This window comes from Pleurodeles waltl, chromosome 4_1 (genome assembly GCF_031143425.1).
Source record: "Pleurodeles waltl isolate 20211129_DDA chromosome 4_1, aPleWal1.hap1.20221129, whole genome shotgun sequence".
In the NCBI taxonomy this organism is placed as follows: domain Eukaryota; kingdom Metazoa; phylum Chordata; class Amphibia; order Caudata; family Salamandridae; genus Pleurodeles; species Pleurodeles waltl.
The window spans coordinates 764,033,089-764,052,431 of record NC_090442.1 but is presented as its reverse complement, the minus strand read 5'-3'; the positions used below and the strand labels follow the sequence as shown (position 1 = coordinate 764,052,431).

At 44.8% G+C, this 19,343-nt stretch overlaps 1 protein-coding gene across 3 annotated transcripts in view; it reads right to left on the bottom strand.

Annotated features, from left to right (window-relative positions):
• Nucleotides 1-19,343, bottom strand: part of TNPO3 (transportin 3) — a 991,461-nt gene that overhangs the window by 681,541 nt on the left and 290,577 nt on the right. For all 3 annotated transcript variants that reach the window (XM_069229384.1, XM_069229382.1, XM_069229383.1), the window contains exon 7: nt 8,481-8,619. In XM_069229384.1, the coding sequence (XP_069085485.1) occupies nt 8,481-8,619 (139 nt within the window). The remainder of the gene's footprint in view (nt 1-8,480; nt 8,620-19,343) is intronic.

Below are 19,343 nucleotides of genomic sequence, written 5' to 3'. Positions count from 1 at the left end.
ACTCTTGTATGGCGAATGCCTTGGCCGCCCAAGAATTTACAAACAAATTAAGGGGAGCAAAGAGGTTCTGTGGAGCACGGACTCTTCTGAGACAGACAGAATTTTACACAAACTAAAGAGGGCAACTCGATTGGATCAATCTAAGAATCCTCCTTTTGACCTAAGGAGAAAATTATATTTTTGCTGCAAAGAACTATCACCAACCAGAGGCACCCCTTGGTGGCATGCTTCATCACAGAGTTCCTTCCCATTCTGTTGTGAAACTGTGAGATGCAAAGGAGCACTTAGTTGGAAAATAAATAGGTTAATGAGCTGGGGTAGGGCTACCCAGTATAAATACCTGCCTAGGAAAAGTTAGGAATTCCTGGGGCTCTAGTTATCTCTACTTCCTCTTGGGGTCAACAGTTTCTGCCACTTATTTTTCCAAATGCTCGTGGCTTTTGTCAGGACCAATTACACAGTCCACATCTATTCCATTATGGTGATGCATCAGGTGAATTTAAACACCTCACACGCAAAATAATTGCAGCAGTCATCAAATTATCTTACTTAAGGGCCATCTTTGATTTTGGCAGCTTGTCTCCTGAACCCATGCAATATGGAAGTACAAATCACCCACTGGAGTGCGTGGACATTCTGGGGTGCATGGACATTCTGACAGAAGATCCCACGCAAGGGCTTAATGCTCTTTCAAGTGGAAGAGATTGTGCATCTGGTATATGCAACCCAGCTGTTGCCTTACTACCCATCTAGAAGCATTGTTAACAAATCTTCACAAGACTGACGTTCTCTTAAATTAAACTCTATTTGGCAGTTACTTTCTACAGAAAACATACTTACCAAACCTCTTTTTTTCAAAGATGGCAGTAATTAAGAAAGTCCTCAGTAAGTAAGACCTCTTCTACTTGAGTGGAAAACTGTCCTCTTAAGACTTATAGGTTAATCGTTCAAACCTATTCAAACGTCTTCCTTACAACACTTTTGGTGAAAGTCTACTTTTCTTGTTGCTATAATATCTACAAATCGGGTCAGAGATTCAGGCATTGTATTCCCATGACTGCTACATTGTGTTCCATATCAACAAAGTAGAAATGAGGATACATCTGATGTTTGTATCAAAGTTGTTTTCGGATTTCTATGTACAACTGACAATTACATTGACACTTTTTCAGAGTCCACCTTCTCCAGCAGAAGGATTTCTATGCACATTAGATATCAGGAGAGTTCTTACGTTTTTTTATCTACTTGTAATAGGGGTATAATGACATCCAATCAATTATTTGTGAACTATGGTGCCCTGAGAACACATTTGGATACTTCCAAACAGTAAGTTCCATAGGGATATTTTCTTGCATCCTATGACTTTCTGAAAAAGCACCACAGCTACAACTCATTTATTAAAAGATGTTCAGATTGCAGAGATTTGTAAAACAGTCGCCAGAAGGTATATACTCACTTCTACAACGCACTCCTACAATGATCCTGGTTTTGGGGGGGTGGGGGGGGGGGGGGGGGGATATTTTGTATTCAAGTTTATCTGTATAATTTGTTTCTGTAACCTTTTACAAAAAAAAGATTGCTAGGCCAACCATCTAGAAATACAGTGTAGGAAAGGGCCCCTTTTTGTCATGGTCACACTTTTTGTCATTGTCTCCCCCACGTTTTGCTACTGTTACTGATGTTTTTCAACTAATGTGCACTGTGTTCTTGCTAACCAGGACCCATTGCCGGTGCTCATTCCCTAACAGGGTAAAATGGTCTAATTTCACACAATTGCCATACACTTTGGCACCCCTTTAAGTCCCTAGTGGGTGGTACCCCTGGTACCTACAGAATGGGTACCTAAGCGGGTCCTTAAGGGCTGTAGCTTGTATTATGTCACCCTGAGGGACTCTATAAGAACTGCATACCACCGGCCATTGAAGACAGCGTGTTATGGTGAAAACCATGAGTGAAAACACAACATAGCACACTTACTGTGTGTCATGCCAAAGTCACTGTATATTTTATATGCAAGTTACCCATACAGCAGGCCTTGAAGCCCTTAAGCAGGGTGCATTTTATTTTATGGGAGGATATATACAGTATGCACAATCAGAAATGGACCTGTGATGTTTAGTTCTAATACGAGATATTTCAAGTGATCGGGTAGCCATCTTAAGGACATATAGTGGGCAGTGGTCATCACGTGTTACCCAACTACAGGATGGTTGCACAGAAAATAATGGTGTTTGTTATCAAACACTTTGTCTCAATAAACCCATGCTGATGCCAGTATTGGATTATGACATTCCCCAGCAGGTACCTTAGAGGTGCCCCCTGAAAACCTAGTTGCCCTCTAGGGTGCTGGCAGACTGGTATCGACCAGCCTGCCACCACAGATGAGTATTTGACCCCCTGACAGCCCATACTCTGAGGCCAGAAACAATATCTGCTCTAGAGGAAGATGTTCACACCTCCTCCAGCAGACTGGCTAGTAAATCTGTAAACCATGGCCTGGGACCTTAAAGCCCCTGCTGCCTTTGATATACGACCCCTTGGTCCCCCAAACCTGTGATATACCATCCCCTACCCTGAGGCCCAGCTGGCCCCAGGACAGGCAGGAAATTATCTATGCAGGTAGGAGTGTTGTACCACCAAGCTAGTCACACCCTAACCGGGTTGCCTGCTTCAAGGGAAGGATTCCACCATTTTGTTTTTAATGGAATTAGAAACTCTGGGACAGGGCTATGCCCACTCCCCCCCAGTAAGTGGTCATAAAGGGAGATGTAGTGACCCCAAGGGTAAGTAGCCCATTGACATCTACCCTTCACTACCATTCAGTATTTAGGTGCCCCACTGACACCAGGTACTCAGATTAGACTGACTACAGAAGGACAAAAGAGCCAATCACCGTAAGAACTGTGGACTAGCTGCGGACTTTGGCATCAAACACTGCCTACATGTTACAGTCCCAACAATCGCAAAGACCTGACTCATTCTGCAGCTGTGCATCCTCCAAAAGCCCTGAAGGGCCACCAGCACAACGCAAACCGTCCAGCATCGCACTTGAAGTGGAGGAGTCACTTCCATGCATCCTGCAGGCACCAATCACCCAGTCAAGTCCAACAAACTGCTGACTGTAAGGAAATGCCTCCTTGGCATGGTTGCCACCTGACTTTTTGCCTTTGCTGATGCTATGTTTACAATTGAAAGTGTGCTGAGGCCTGCTAACCAGGCCCCAGCACCAGTGTTCTTTCCCTAACCTGTACTTTTGTATCCACAATTGGCAGACCCTGGCATCCAGATAAGTCCCTTGTAACTGGTACTTCTAGTACCAAGGGCCCGGATGCCAAGGAAGGTCTCTAAGGGCTGCAGCATGTCTTATGCCACCCTGGAGACCTATCACTCAGCACAGACACACTGCTTGCCAGCTTGTGTGTGCTAGTGAGGACAAAACGAGTAAGTCGACATGGCACTCCCCTCAGGGTGCCATGCCAGCCTCACTGCCTATGCAGTATAGGTAAGACACCCCTCTAGCAGGCCTTACAGCCCTAAGGCAGGGTGCACTATACCATAGGTGAGGGTACCAGTGCATGAGCATGGTACCCCTACAGTGTCTAAACAAAACCTTAGACATTGTAAGTGCAGGGTAGCCATAAGAGTATATGGTCTGGGAGTTTGTCAAACACGAACTCCACAGCACCATAATGGCTACACTGAAAACTGGGAAGTTTGGTATCAAACTTCTCAGCACAATAAATGCACACTGATGCCAGTGTACATTTTATTGCAAAATACACCCCAGAGGGCACCTTAGAGGTGCCCCCTGAAACTTAACCGACTGTCTGTGTAGGCTGACTAGTTCCAGCAGCCTGCCACACCAGAGACATGTTGCTGGCCCCATGGGGAGAGTGCCTTTGTCACTCTGAGGCCAGTAACAAAGCCTGCACTGGGTGGAGATGCTAACACCTCCCCCAGGCAGGAGCTGTGACACCTGGCGGTGAGCCTCAAAGGCTCACCCCTTTGTCACAGCCCAGCAGGGCACTCCAGCTTAGTGGAGTTGCCCGCCCCCTCCGGCCACGGCCCCCACTTTTGGCGGCAAGGCCGGAGAAAATAATGAGAAAAACAAGGAGGAGTCACTGGCCAGTCAGGACAGCCCCTAAGGTGTCCTGAGCTGAAGTGACTAACTTTTAGAAATCCTCCATCTTGCAGATGGAGGATTCCCCCAATAGGGTTAGGATTGTGACCCCCTCCCCTTGGGAGGAGGCACGAAGAGGGTGTACCCACCCTCAGGGCTAGTAGCCATTGGCTACTAACCCCCCAGACCTAAACACGCCCTTAAATTTAGTATTTAAGGGCTACCCTGAACCCTAGAAAATTAGATTCCTGCAACTACAAGAAGAAGGACTGCCCAGCTGAAAACCCCTGCAGAGGAAGACCAGAAGACAACAACTGCCTTGGCTCCAGAAACTCACCGGCCTGTCTCCTGCCTTCCAAAGAACTCTGCTCCAGCGACGCCTTCCAAGGGACCAGCGACATCTGAAACCTCTGAGGACTGCCCTGCTTCGAAAAAGACAAGAAACTCCCGAGGACAGCGGACCTGCTCCAAAAAGACTGCAACTTTGTTTCAGGAAGCAGCTTTAAAGAACTCTGCAACTCCCCGCAAGAAGCGTGAGACTTGCAACACTGCACCCGGCGACCCCGACTCGGCTGGTGGAGAACCAACACCTCAGGGAGGACCCCCGGACTACTCTCCGACTGTGAGTACCAAAACCTGTCCCCCCTGAGCCCCCACAGCGCCGCCTGCAGAGGGAATCCCGAGGCTTCCCCTGACCGCGACTCTCTGAAACCTAAGTCCCGACGCCTGGAAAAGACCCTGCACCCGCAGCCCCCAGGACCTGAAGGACCGGACTTTCACTGCAGAAGTGACCCCCAGGAGTCCCTCTCCCTTGCCCAAGTGGAGGTTTCCCCGAGGAAGCCCCCCCTTGCCTGCCTGCAGCGCTGAAGAGATCCCTTGATCTCTCATTGACTTCCATTGCGAACCCGACGCTTGTTCTAACACTGCACCCGGCCGCCCCCGCGCCGCTGAGGGTGAAATTTCTGTGTGGGCTTGTGTCCCCCCCGGTGCCCTACAAAACCCCCCTGGTCTGCCGTCCGAAGACGCGGGTACTTACCTGCTGGCAGACTGGAACCGGGGCACCCCCTTCTCTCCATTGAAGCCTATGTGTTTTGGGCACCACTTTGAACTCTGCACCTGACCGGCCCTGAGCTGCTGGTGTGGTAACTTTGGGGTTGCTCTGAACCCCCAACGGTGGGCTACCTTGGACCCAAAACTGAACCCTGTAGGTGGGTTACCTACCTGCATAAACTAACAATACTTTACCTCCCCCAGGAACTGTGAAAATTGCAGAGTGTCCACTTTTAAAATAGCTATTTGTGAATAACTCAGCACAATAAATGCACACTGATGCCAGTGTACATTTATTGTAAAATGCACCACAGAGGGCACCTTAGAGGTGCCCCCTGAAACTTAACCGACTATCTGTGTAGGCTGACTGGTTCCAGCAGCCTGCCACACTAGAGACATGTTGCTGGCCCCATGGGGAGAGTGACTTTGTCACTCTGAGGCCAGTAACAAAGCCTGCACTGGGTGGAGATGCTAACACCTCCCCCAGGCAGGAGCTGTAACACCTGGCGGTGAGCCTCAAAGGCTCACCCCTTTGTCACAGCACCGCAGGACACTCCAGCTAGTGGAGTTGCCCGCCCCCTCCGGCCCCGGCCCCCACTTTTGGCGGCCAGGCCGGAGAAAATAATGAGAACAACAAGGAGGAGTCACTGGCCAGTCAGGACAGCCCCTAAGGTGTCCTGAGCTGAGGTGACTAACTTTTAGAAAATCCTCCATCTTGCAGATGGAGGATTCCCCCAATAGGATTAGGGATGTGACCCCCTCCCCTTGGGAGGAGGCACAAAGAGGGTGTACTCACCCTCAGGGCTAGTAGCCATTGGCTACTAACCCCCCAGACCTAAACACGCCCTTAAATTTAGTATTTAAGGGCTACCCTGAACCCTAGAAAATTAGATTCCTGCAACTACAAGAAGAAGGACTGCCCAGCTGAAAACCCCTGCAGAGGAAGACCAGAAGACAACAACTGCCTTGGCTCCAGAAACTCACCGGCCTGTCTCCTGCCTTCCAAAGAACTCTGCTCCAGCGACGCCTTCCAAAGGGACCAGCGACCTCTGCATCCTCTGAGGACTGCCCTGCTTCGACGACGACAAAAAACTCCCGAGGACAGCGGACCTGCTCCAAAAAGACTGCAACTTTATCCAAAGGAGCAGCTTTAAAGAACCCTGCAATCTCCCCGCAAGAAGCGTGAGACTTGCAACACTGCACCCGGCGACCCCGACTCGGCTGGTGGAGAACCAACACCTCAGGGAGGACCCCCGGACTACTCTAAGACTGTGAGTACCAAAACCTGTCCCCCCTGAGCCCCCACAGCGCCGCCTGCAGAGGGAATCCCGAGGCTTCCCCTGACCGCGACTCTCTGAAACCTAAGTCCCGACGCCTGGAAAAGACCCTGCACCCGCAGCCCCCAGGACCTGAAGGACCGGACTTTCACTGGAGAAGTGACCCCCAGGAGTCCCTCTCCCTTGCCCAAGTGGAGGTTTCCCCGAGGAAGCCCCCCCTTGCCTGCCTGCAGCGCTGAAGAGATCCGTTGATCTCTCATAGACTAACATTGCGAACCCGACGCTTGTTTCTACACTGCACCCGGCCGCCCCCGCGCTGCTGAGGGTGAAATTTCTGTGTGGGCTTGTGTCCCCCCCGGTGCCCTACAAAACCCCCCTGGTCTGCCCTCCGAAGACGCGGGTACTTACCTGCAAGCAGACCGGAACCGGGGCACCCCCTTCTCTCCATTCTAGCCTATGCGTTTTGGGCACCACTTTGAACTCTGCACCTGACCGGCCCTGAGCTGCTGGTGTGGTGACTTTGGGGTTGCTCTGAACCCCCAACGTTGGGCTACCTTGGACCAAGAACTGAACCCTGTAAGTGTCTTACTTACCTGGTAAAACTAACAAAAACTTACCTCCCCCAGGAACTGTGAAAATTGCACTAAGTGTCCACTTTTGAAATAGCTATTTGTCAATAACTTGAAAAGTATACATGCAATTGAAATGATTAAAAGTTCCTAAGGTACTTACCTGCAATACCTTTCAAACAAGATATTACATGTTAAATTTGAACCTGTGGTTCTTAAAATAAACTAAGAAAATATATTTTTCTATAACAAAACCTATTGGCTGGATTTGTCTCTGAGTGTGTGTACCTCATTTATTGTCTATGTGTATGTACAACAAATGCTTAACACTACTCCTTGGATAAGCCTACTGCTCGACCACACTACCACAAAATAGAGCATTAGTATTATCTATTTTTACCACTATTTTACCTCTAAGGGGAACCCTTGGACTCTGTGCATGCTATTCCTTACTTTGAAATAGCACATACAGAGCCAACTTCCTACATTACCATGTTCAAGTCTCATGTCTCAAATCGGACAACTGATTTTTCTACTGTTTACTTGTACAATTCTGAAACATCTAAAGTACTTACCTTATTACTGATCTGGTGTCTAAAATGTATATAAAATACTGTGTTATTTTTCTTAAATTTGTCTCAGATTTACTTGTGTGGGTCTCCTTTAGTGACTCTGTATATGCAACAAATCCCTAACACTGCCCTCCAATATGTCTAAGGCTGCTTTACCACACTAACACTAAAAGAGCAACTTGGGATTATTAAAGCAAGCCCCAGTACAATATTAAGGGATACCTTGACTGTCTGCACAGTATACCTCATTCTGGTACTCTAACTACGTGTGGGTGTATTGTACTGGGAGAAAACTAGGCGCTCTGGGTAGCAAGGTGAATATCAACGAAGAATGTCGAATCTCGAAATGGTGCACTCTTGAAAGACCACACCCAAAAGGTCTTGATAGATGCTAAAAGCACTATTGCAAATATAAAGTACAAGAGGCAACAACAGATCAATTAATTCTACTATTTGGATTTGGACAGTGATACTGTAATTGGGGATTATGTTTGAAATAATCCCAGTAATTTTCAGAAATATATGACAAAACATTGCCTATGTATACTGACTCATGAGCACTATTATTTTTCATGTTATAATGAGTGCCTCTTGTACTTTATATTTACCTCATTCTGGTATACTATATAGAGAGCCTGCTTCCTACAGACAGCAACTCAACAAGTTACTACTATACCAGCGGAGATCAATTCAGACCCAACGCTGGGTGCAGAAATAGATTTCCAATTTCCTCTTAGGCATTGCAGGTTCTTAGGAGTTAAAAAATATCAGTAGAAGGATAGGTTAGTAGCTAATGACTTAATAGGGAACCTAAAACAAATTGAACTGAATGGCCAGAAGGCCAATTAACTGATTAACAAATTATTCATTTTTTCAAACATGAACAACTAACCTCATACTGTGGATGCCCTGCACATATCAGAAGTAGCTCAAGTGTTCGTAAGTCTCCCAACCCTTGATTCGGAGTTGAAACAATTTTTTCAAGAAAGGTTTCACACAGCTCGGTGAAAATACGGCAGTAATTCAGAACCCTAGCAAAAAGTAAAGAAGGGAATCAGGGCTTTCAAAAACATTGTAATGATTAAAGGAAAGTAAGCAATAGGCAAACACAGGCTGACCAGGCTCTATTAGAAACTTCAAAACTTTAGACTACAATTGCCAGTGAAGATATATGCAGATAATCCAAGAAAAGTGAACACGACTATGTATTAACCTTATAAAGCATTTTTTATACACAAGACAAACGTATCATACAAAATAAACGCACCATACGCAATTTTAACCTTGTACACATTCCACAGAGAATTTTTTTTTTTTTAGAGATCATATTAAGATCTGCGTAAACTAAAGTTAATATCACAGCAGTCAAGATGGCATTTCATACTTTTGCAAAAAGACAGGTTTATTAAATCTTACTCTGAGGAGGACAAAACAAAAAATAAATACAAGCAAATCGGTGGTCACTTTTGTGTTAATGAACTTAATTACTGTGCATTGTAAGCTATTACTTACTGAGTTTTACACCAAAGGTAGTTTGTATCATTGTCAGTAAATACACTCCCACAAAGGCATTTGAAAAAAGTTCAGTTACTTATAATTGTAGTGCACCAACACTGGAAGCTTTCATAGATTCACGTTTGAATCATCCCCCACTGAAAGAGTCCTTTGGTAAATTTAAAAAAACAAGTCAAAGCATTGTTGGGCTAAGCATAACAGTGCCCCCTTTATCAGCACATTAAAATCATTGTAAAATGCCAAGCATCAGTTAATGCGGTAAAAGTGCTCCATGCCTCACCCCACCCAGAGGTTTGCATACCTCCGATTTTTTAGCACCAGTCAAGCATAAAGAGCAAATTAAATGTTCTTAGGCAAGCCTCTATTTGGGGAGGAGGCCAGACCACAAGAAGATCAATTAAAGATACCAATGCTGAAGAAGGAATATGTTACTTAGCCTGTAAGCATCTGTTTGTGGCTTGTAGTGCTGTAGGTTCACATGCTCTGCATACTCCTGCCATCTAGTGTTGGGTCCGGACATGTACAAATTGTTTTTCTTTAAAAAGGTCTCTTAAGTCACTAAGCAAAGTGACACCTCCTCTTGGTTATCATGCGCATGGGCATCAACTCCATTTTTAGACTGTTTTCACGCAGTCAGGTGAGAATGGAGTGCGAGTAAGTATTAGTAAAGATCTGTCCATGCATATGAAATTATAAGAAGGTATTGTAATGGCCACAGGTGTCCGGGGAGGAGGGCAGGCCCATGTGAATCTACAGCACTACATGCCACAAACATGCTTAAAGGGTAACATTTTCTGATTGATGCATGTGTGGCTGTAGATAGACATGCTGCGCATAGAATGTGAAGCAGTGCCCTACAGAAAGTTGTGGTTAACCTGTGGGTGTTGCAGCTGTTTGAAAAAGCATACATAGCACTGTCTGTGATATATTTGCTTGTTGGCGTACACATCTACACAATAATGTTTAGTGAACGTGTTTGGAGTAGACCATGGAGCTGCTTTACAGATTTCAGCTATTGGCATATTACCCAGGAAAGCCTATCTTATGGGTGTGGGCAAAGTTCTTTTAGTTTTGGTTTAACATATTTGAACGCATTTAATTATCGCTCTGTAAATGTCCGATTTCTATATGGGGTCTCCATTGCGAGGGGGCAAAAAGGCAACAAACTTGTTTGGATTTGTGAAACTCTAATTCTGTCAATATAGCATATTAACTCCTTTGGTGCGCATGACGCAATGGTTCAGTCAAGCTCAACGACACCTGTGCTGAGGACGGAAACATTCCGTAATCACACAATGCACCAAATCTCTCTGCTGTTTTCAGCAGAGGGATTCAGTTTCTGTAAAAAATATCCCCGGGAGCTAAGAAGGCACTTTCCCAGCTCCGAAAGCTATTTTTAGTTTTCAGTGAAAGGGCTTACTGGTTACAAAGGGCACCACTGCACGATGGATAGCTCAAACAATCCAGATAAGCTACAAGAAGGCAGGAGTGTAACTAGAGGAGTGACCTAAAGCACATTCAATAAGGAAAAAGGAAGTCAGCCTTTCTGATGGATACATCCATCTGTGGATTCCTCATCTTTTAAATAGCCCCAATGCACCAGAATCAACACAAATATTTTCTATCTCTCCACGTTGACGTCACAATGGGTCAGCTCAAAACACAACTCTGTCTGATGTCATCGGCGCAATAAGAAGTCTTCCGAGTTTTCTTCATGCTACAATGTCTCCACCTAAGACGTCTGGCTTTAAACCTTGTAGGGAATGTGTAGGTTATATGTGAGTCACTGATTTGCACAAAAATTGCCTCTGGTGCCCAAGTTCCGATCGCGACATCAGGGCATGCTCTTCTTGCCAGAGTATGAACCCGAAAGAACTGAAGGAAAGAGAAGCAAAGCTGTTCAAGGCAAAGGCCAAGAAGGAGAAGATCCAGACATCGAGAGGAGTCATCTTCCCATAGAGCTTCAAAATCATATAAGAAGCGGCGTCTCCAGAGTTCTCAGCATCGCTCTTCCGCAGATGGTAGCCTGAGGTCCTTATCACTGGGTTCAAAGTCTCGATGCCGTTGGACCTGGCAAGTGAGCCCCACCCTTTCTCCTCTGCAACTGAATTTGCACTAAAAGTCACCAGCACCATCTCAGCATCTCCTTCAAGTCGTAGTTCTCTCCTGTTACTCCACAGGAAATGAAGGCACAAGACTCAGGTCAGGTCCAGGATCAACAAGAGTATCCGGCCTTCCGGACTCCTGGGGTGGATCCATCGGCCTTTTGAAATCTCATGTTCAGCATTTTTAGCAGGGCAATGACCCCCGTTAGTATGCCTGCCGGCCCCACGGGTCCTTTGGCGTTTAATCTGAGCATTCTGGAACCATATAAACAGACTCTTGCTTATGCCTTTTTTGCCTACTGCTCCATCACCTTCAGGGTCGACGGTGCCAATACAGACACTGGATAATATTCGTCCGGCATCAAGCCACTCAACTCGGTCGCAGAGTAAAAACACCTGCTGTCTCCAAAGTAATTGCCAGAAGGTACAGGGTGGCGCCAGGTGACCCCCAATTCCTTAGTCAACATTAGATGCCTTGGAGTCTAGTCGGACAGGCTTTTTGGTCTTCTAAAACAATCCTGGTTCCTTCCCAACGACACCTGCAGATAGGGAATCTAAACACACAGAACAGTCTGCTAAGAAGGTCTTTTCATCATGTAGAATGTCTTTGAAATCAGTTAATGCTACATGTGTTATAGGTAGATATATCCATGCACGGATTGAGTGAGCTAACGAGTTGGCCCCCAAGTTGCCGCAAGATGTGAAGGAACATTTTAAGAAGCTGCTGCAGGGCAGTCAGATGACTGCTAAACAAGTCATCCAATCAGGTCTGGACACAGCAGACTATGTAGCCAGAGCCATGGGTACATCGATGGCTAGCAGGAGACATACTTGTCTTGGGGAAACAGGGGGTCTCCGCAGATGTATAATCTGCCTCAATGGATCTCCTGTTTGAAGGGCCCAGACTGTTTGGAGAGAAAGCTGGTTCAGCGCTGAAAGGTTCTAGGAATGCAAAGCCACTGCTACGTCTTTAGGTCTTCAGTCTCTCTCCTCAACCTACAGACCTTTACGTAGGTTTATGGGGTTTGGCCGCAACTCCTAAAAGGGTAATTCATTTTCTTCAAGATTCAAAGTCAATAACATTGGACTCTTGGGTGTTCAGCATTGTAGGAAATGGGTATGCCCTTCCCTTTCGGGAGTTGCCCCCTCACTTCCCTCCCCAGCATACTTTTTATTCAGAAGAACATCTGCTGTTGCTTCAGCATGAAGTACAAAATCTGCTTTTAAAGGGCAAAATGGAGTTGGATCGAGAGAAGGAAAAGGGTCAGCAATGTTACTCAATATATTTCCTGACCCCCAAAAAAGATGGTCATTTGAGGCCCATTCTGGACCTGTGGATTTTGAATTGGTTCCTCAAACAGGAAAATTTCAAAATGCTAACCGTAGCTCAGGTGCTTCTTGCGCTGGACAAAGAAGACTGGATGGTTTCAAATTACTTGCAGGATGTGTATTTTCACATCCCCGTTCTGAAGTCACACAAGAAGTATTTCTGGTTCAGGGTAGGGATGCAGCACTACCAGTTTATGGTCCTTCCTTTTGGTCGTACTTCCGCACCCCAAGTTTTCACAAAGGTGATGGAAGTGGTTGCAGCGCATCTCAAAAGGAGAGGAATATTGTTATTTTCTTAAGTGGACAATTGGTTACTCAAAGCTAAGACTCCAGGGTTGGTGCTGCATCATCTGCAGGTAACAACCAAGTTGTTGTCCAATCTGACAGTTGACAGTCTCAGCCGGCACTTTTCAGCCGATCACAAGTGGCATCTCCATCCGGAGGTAGTTCTCCTAGTTCTTCACATCTTTCAGTTGTGGGGGATGCCTCAGATAGACCTGTTTGCCACTCACGAAAACGTGCACTGCCCGTTGTTCTGCAGCCTCCAGTATGCGATGCAAGAAGCATTGTTGGGCACGTTTCAGGTAAGCTGGGACAACAGGCACATTTCCTTGAAAACACTTGATTCCTCAGGTTCTGAGGAAGATTCACCAATATCACGCCCAAGTAACATTAATAGCCCCGGATTGGTCAACAAGGGTGTAGTACACAGAGCTTCACCTATCACAGTGCTCTCAGTTCCTTCTCCCTCAAAGGGCAGGCCTCCTCAGGGGCAGGTTTTACACCCCAACCTCCAGAGCCTGCACCAACATGCCTGGAGATAGAACGGGGAAATCTGAATTATTTTTCTCTCCCTCCCCTATAAGAGGTGGATGTTATCTTATCGGCCAGGAGACACTCCACCAAAACTGTCTATGCTGGTAGATAAGCAAAGTCTGTTAACTGGTATGAAAAGACACATTGATACTTTAAAGTCCCATTTGTCCAATGTTTTACAATTTGCTCTCACTTTGACACAGCAAGGTTCTGCAGTTGGGACAGTGAAGAGCTATCGGTCTGCACAGTCTGCATTTATTTGTTTACCTAACCAACCCTCTTTATTTAGGTCCCCTATAGCTCTAAGGTTTCTTAAGGGTTTGAGTAACAGGTTTCCTCTCACTCCGTTTAGATTGCCTCAGTTGGAGTTAAATTTAGTTTACACCATACTAGACAACTCAGACTTTATGACAGGACAAAATTGTTGGTAGTATTGGTGGTGGCAGCCCAGCGCCTGCAGGTCTGTCGCCCACCTATATTACACAGACAGGGTTCGCCGTTTTGAGCAAATGAAAAAGAAGTTTGATCTGCCATAGGAAGAAAGACATCACTACTTTCAAGTCTGCCACTGGGTGTCACACCCTGCTCTTTGACCCGGGGCCCAGAGACCTCTGACATACTTTGATCTGTGGCTTCTCCGGAAGCTACAGGCAAGAAAAATATATCAGACTTATCTTACACACACCCCTGATTCCGAGATCCCTGATACAGCACCACTGGGAGCAACAACTAGACAGAAACCTAACAGCTTAAAATGGAAGGAGATATATTACAGAGCTCATCATACGGCTCGTAACTTGGCAAGCATAGAAACAGCAGTCAAAATTACTACTTACTGGCATCAAATTCACTCCCGACTTCAACAATGCTACCCCACACAATTGGCTGACTGCTGGAGACAGTGTGGTATGCAGGGGACGTTGCTCCACATCCTGTGGGCCTGCCCAAAGATCTCCCAGTTCTGAGGCCAGGTCCTGCAGGACATAGATACTTATCTCAACACCCAACTACCTTGGTTGCTGGCTTATGCCATAGTTGGCCTTCCTAATCCACTCACATTTTCACAGAAATCACGTAGGGAGCGACAGATTGGTATAGTATTGGGAGCATCACTACGGTTCCTACACATCGGGCTTGTCTACATAGACTTTGGCACATATTGGGAATGGAAAAACTGACATTGGTGTCCCAAGGAGACTCCTATAGTGACCTCTGGAGACCATTTACTTTGTTACTATCCCACAAATTTAGGGAATTGACATGCCTTAGCTATCTAAAGCTGTTGCGACTCTTGGACCATCGGTAGCTGGACTCATGTTTCAGAATATAATGCAAACACCACGACTTGTCCTCTTTTTGTCCTCTGCATGAGGGGTTTAAAGTTCTTTGAATGTTAAAGGATGTTATCCTTCCTTTTTTATTTCATCTATTGCTCATGTTATTATGTGGCAGATACTTCTGAACTGCAAAGAACAATAAAAAGATTTAAACCATAAATAATCTACTAGCCATAATTATAATGCTCTTGACCCATAAACAGGTTTCAAATAATACAATCCTGGTCAAATATGTTAATTCACTGAGCCGCCATTTTCTTCTTTATCGCATATGGGAGCACCTTCAAATACACGAGTAACCATGTCTGATGTACAAAAAACACTTTGGTTTGATTTAATAGACTAAACTTTTGCTTCATAAATAATACAAATCTCGCTACATATGGTGTTCGTCCATCGTTGTGGACGATAACCAACGACATCACGTTGAGGAGGTTGATTGGGTACGGTGTGTCCTGCTGTGGCAGGTCAATCCAATGCAGGCTCCAAAACCTCTGCCGCACGACGGGCACAAGTGGTCTGCTGGGTTGGTTGGCAAAGAGTTGACCATGAAGCTCACGCATCTTCTACACCTCTGCAATCCTGCTCTGCTTGCAGGAGGTAGAACCTTTGCTGATATAGCTTCGTCAGGCAAGGCAGGGTAAATGCCAAAGCTCTTCAGAGAGACTTTCAGAGTGTCCTTAAAGTGCTTTTTCTGCCCCCCTTGTGTGTGTTAGCCTTTCGCAAGTTCACCATGGAACAGTCTCTTGGGGAGACGCATGTCTGCCATACGTACATGGTGGCCTGCCCAGCTGACTTGGGCTTTTCTCAGCAGGGTGTAGATACTTGGCAGACCAGCTTGAGAGGAAATCTGTGTCTGGAACTTTGTCCTGGATGGTAATTTTTTGCAGCGTTCTTAAGCAGTTCATGTGGAAGCGATTCAGCTTTTTAGCATGGCGCTCATACACAGTCCATGTCTCACAGGCATACAGTAGTGTGAGCAGTACAACTGCCTTAAACATCTTCAGCTTTGAGGACAGTCCGACACGTTTCCTCTCCCACACTAACTCCTGCACCGTCCAAATGCAGAGCTTGCCGTAGTGATGCGTGTGTCTACCTCATCGTCAATGTTCACAGATCTGGAGAGTGTGCTGCAGAGGTATGTGAACTTTTCAACAGCCTTCAGGATTTCTCCTTTTGCGGTGATAGTTGGTTCCATATATGTCTTCTGCAGTGCAGGCTGATGCAAGACCTTAGTCGTCTTGGTACTGATTGTGAGGCTGAAACTTCTGCATGCAATGGAAAAACGGTTCATGCTCTGCTGCATCTTGGCCTCTGTGGCAGTGTTGACTGTACAATCATCTGTGAACAGAAAATTGGGCTCAGAGTCCTCTTCAACCTTGGTCCTGGCCTGTAGCCTCCGCAGGCTGAAGAGCCTGCCATTAATCCTATATCTGATCTTGATGCTGGTTTCTTCGTCATTGCAGAATGCATCTGACAGCATGGCCGAAAACATCATGCTGAACAGGGTGTGTGCCAGTACACAGCCTTGCTTGAATCTGTTGGTGACTGGGAAGGCATCAGAGGAATCTCCATCGTCCAGTAGTTGAGCAAGCAAGCCGTCGTGGCACTGGCATACCATACTGATGAATTTGCCTAGGCAGCCAAACTTCTCCATGATCTGCCATAGCCCCTCACGACTCATGGTCTGAAAGGCTTTGGTCAGGCCCACAAATGTTGCACAAAGGTCCCGGTTTTGTTCCTGGCACTTCTCCTGTAGTTGACATGCTTAAAATATCATGTCCACTGTCCTTCTGCCCTAAATAAAGCCGCACTGACCCCCTGGCAGGTACCCGTCTTCCATGAGTTGAATGAGGCAGTTAATAAGGACTCTGGCAAGGATCTTGCCGGCAATTACCAGGAGAGAGATTCCTTTAAGGTTGTCACAACACTGCCTGGTTTCCCTTTCTCTTGTAGAGATTGGGGATTGAGGCATCCTTGAGCTCCTGAGGGATAGTGTCCCATTACCATATGGTCTGAAAGAGCTCGGTGAGCTTCTGTAACAATCTGTAACAAGACTGGTCTCCCTGCCTTGTAAATTTCAGCTGGGATGGAATCAGAGCCAGGTGCTTTAGCACTGGAGAGAAGCTTAATTGCTGCTTTACCCTCGGATTATTTTGGAGGTTCTGCCTGGGAGGTGTTGATGGCTACTTGCGGTATGTGGTCAATGGCTTCGGCATTGATATAGGATACACATGACAGCTAACTGACCTCTTAGTTCATTAACCGCACTGTCATCAGGGCGAGGGCAGGAATGTTTCTCAACTCATGTTTAAAGACTATCACTTTTAGTAAGTACATACTTGAAGCATAAAGTGGTAACACACTTATTTGCAATCAGAAGATTTTCCACTGAAATGAACATTTCTCACTGAAATGGTTTTAGATAAACCTATATAGTGTATAATGCTCCGAAATAAAGCTTCTGCAAATAGGTCATTGGCACATCACAAAGTAAAGTGTTCTGATTTGTTGTGCTCCTATTTAAATCTGTGTTTGCATCACACTTCTGAATTACAAAAAATGTTCTTTTGTAATTCTGGAAATATTTTGAAGTTTTTGTACTATTCATTTACAAGCTGTTTGTGTTGTGTGTTACAAAACAAAACTGACATCTCATAGCCTTTCGACTGACAATGATTGTCAGACAGCTCACTTGACAAAAACCTCTTGACAGTAAAAAGAGAAAGCAAAGTACACACCATTTTTCAGGATAAGATAGGAAACAATTAGTAAGAAGACAAACTGACATTTAAGCTCTGTCCTTGAACAGACAGCAAGTGTGTCAAGATAAAACAAGAATTAAAGGTGTCTTTATTGATCATTCACTTTCTGAATGAACAAAACACCTGTTCCCTCCAGCTTAAATTCACTCCCAGGACGAGTAGATGCTAAAAATATCTCAACCTGATAAAATCAGACTCGCCCTTGGGAGAGTAAATTTTTCGAGGCCTGGGATTGCAAACTTTTTTTTTTCAGATTTAATTCGCAACTACCCCGGGATTTTTTTTTTAATTTTTTTTTTTACCTGTGCCAGAGCTATTGTCTCTTAAAAATAAATTTGTTAGAAAAACTACACCAGGATTTGTGAACAACAGTTTCACTGATGAACAAAACAAAGTTTGCATGTCAATAACTAGAAAATGAATTAGCCCTTAAAGCACAAGGATACCGTATGTGATTGCTAGTGTATGCTAATATCTAGCAAAAATATATCTTTTGAAGGAATGCATCAGAAGTGTGCCAATCTGACAAGCATCAGGCTTCCCACACCACACAAACATTTCCACTTTTGGAATCAGTGGCATTATGCTTAAATAGAGTGTGTAGGGCTGGTCACTGGAAGCGTTTCTAATCAGAGTAGATTAGTTTACCAGGAACAGTCTTGCTGTACTGGGAGTCTAGGCAATAAAGTTAAGAAGTTGTGTGCACAGTCCAAAAAGAATATTAAAAGCTGAAATTGTAATAGCCAAGCTTTCTCATTGTTTTCAGGTAAAATAATCCAAGGAAAAGACAATATTATACTAATAAGCATCTCACTGATTTCGGGTAAAAAGAACCAAGGCAAAGACAATATGATGCTGAGAAGACAATTGGTGCTTTTGTAAATAGACCAATGCAAGCTTATTCACTGCTGAACTCTTCACAAACCACAAGCTACGAGAATGAATGGTTCATAGTCAAATTATGTATAACCATGCATACAGCAGACTGAGAAAGCGACATTATTTTCCTAGATCTTCTGACTTTTAGAAGTAAAGAGAAAGTATGTTGGAAAACTTCCTTTGTAGAAGTTAAGACAACTACAAAACAGCATGATATTTTGGGGAAAAAGGACACTGTAGGTCTAAAAGGAATGAGTCTAGGCATTTTCGTTTTTTTATTTTTTTTTAATCAACTTTATTTTTTTACCATGCAAAATTAAATCAATAATCATCCAGTCCAAACATTATATTGGCTGCCATGATTACCCCTTCAGACATTTCCTTAATATACATCACATCATTCTCCTGTCAATCCATTTGAGATGAACCAGTCTCAGATGGGTTGAGATAGAAATTTCCCGAGGGGCCAAGTTGGCCTTTCTAAAGTCTGTGTTGATAATTAAGGAGAAGTAGATGGGAAAAATCACACCCTTCCCAAGTGGTCCCCTCAGGATTTCGGCTTCTAGTGGCTATGTTGTGCAAATTTCAACACCTCAGGTTGGTAGCCCGTGAGGGTGTGGCGAAGCTGTAAGTACTTATAAAAATGGATTGTCGTTAGTACAAAGTGAGCTGAGGCACCTGTATTGACATGTGTGATCCTTGCCAAACATCTCTCAGGTTTATTATTAGGGCTTCCAGTTTTATGGTATTTATTTTTTTACTTTTCCGTCTGTATTTTGCCATATTTCTTTTTTAGCTATCTCATTGGAATTTTTCCATTTTTATTTTGTGAGTAAATGAAGATGTAAAATTGTATATTTCTGTACTTATATTATTGATAAACGTGCACTCACTTTGCTACCTGTACATTTTAACTAATTAAGCAGCCAAATATAACCAGACACTACACACAAAGGTAAATATTAGCATTATATACAAATATCTGTTAACATATGCCTGTATTTAAAGT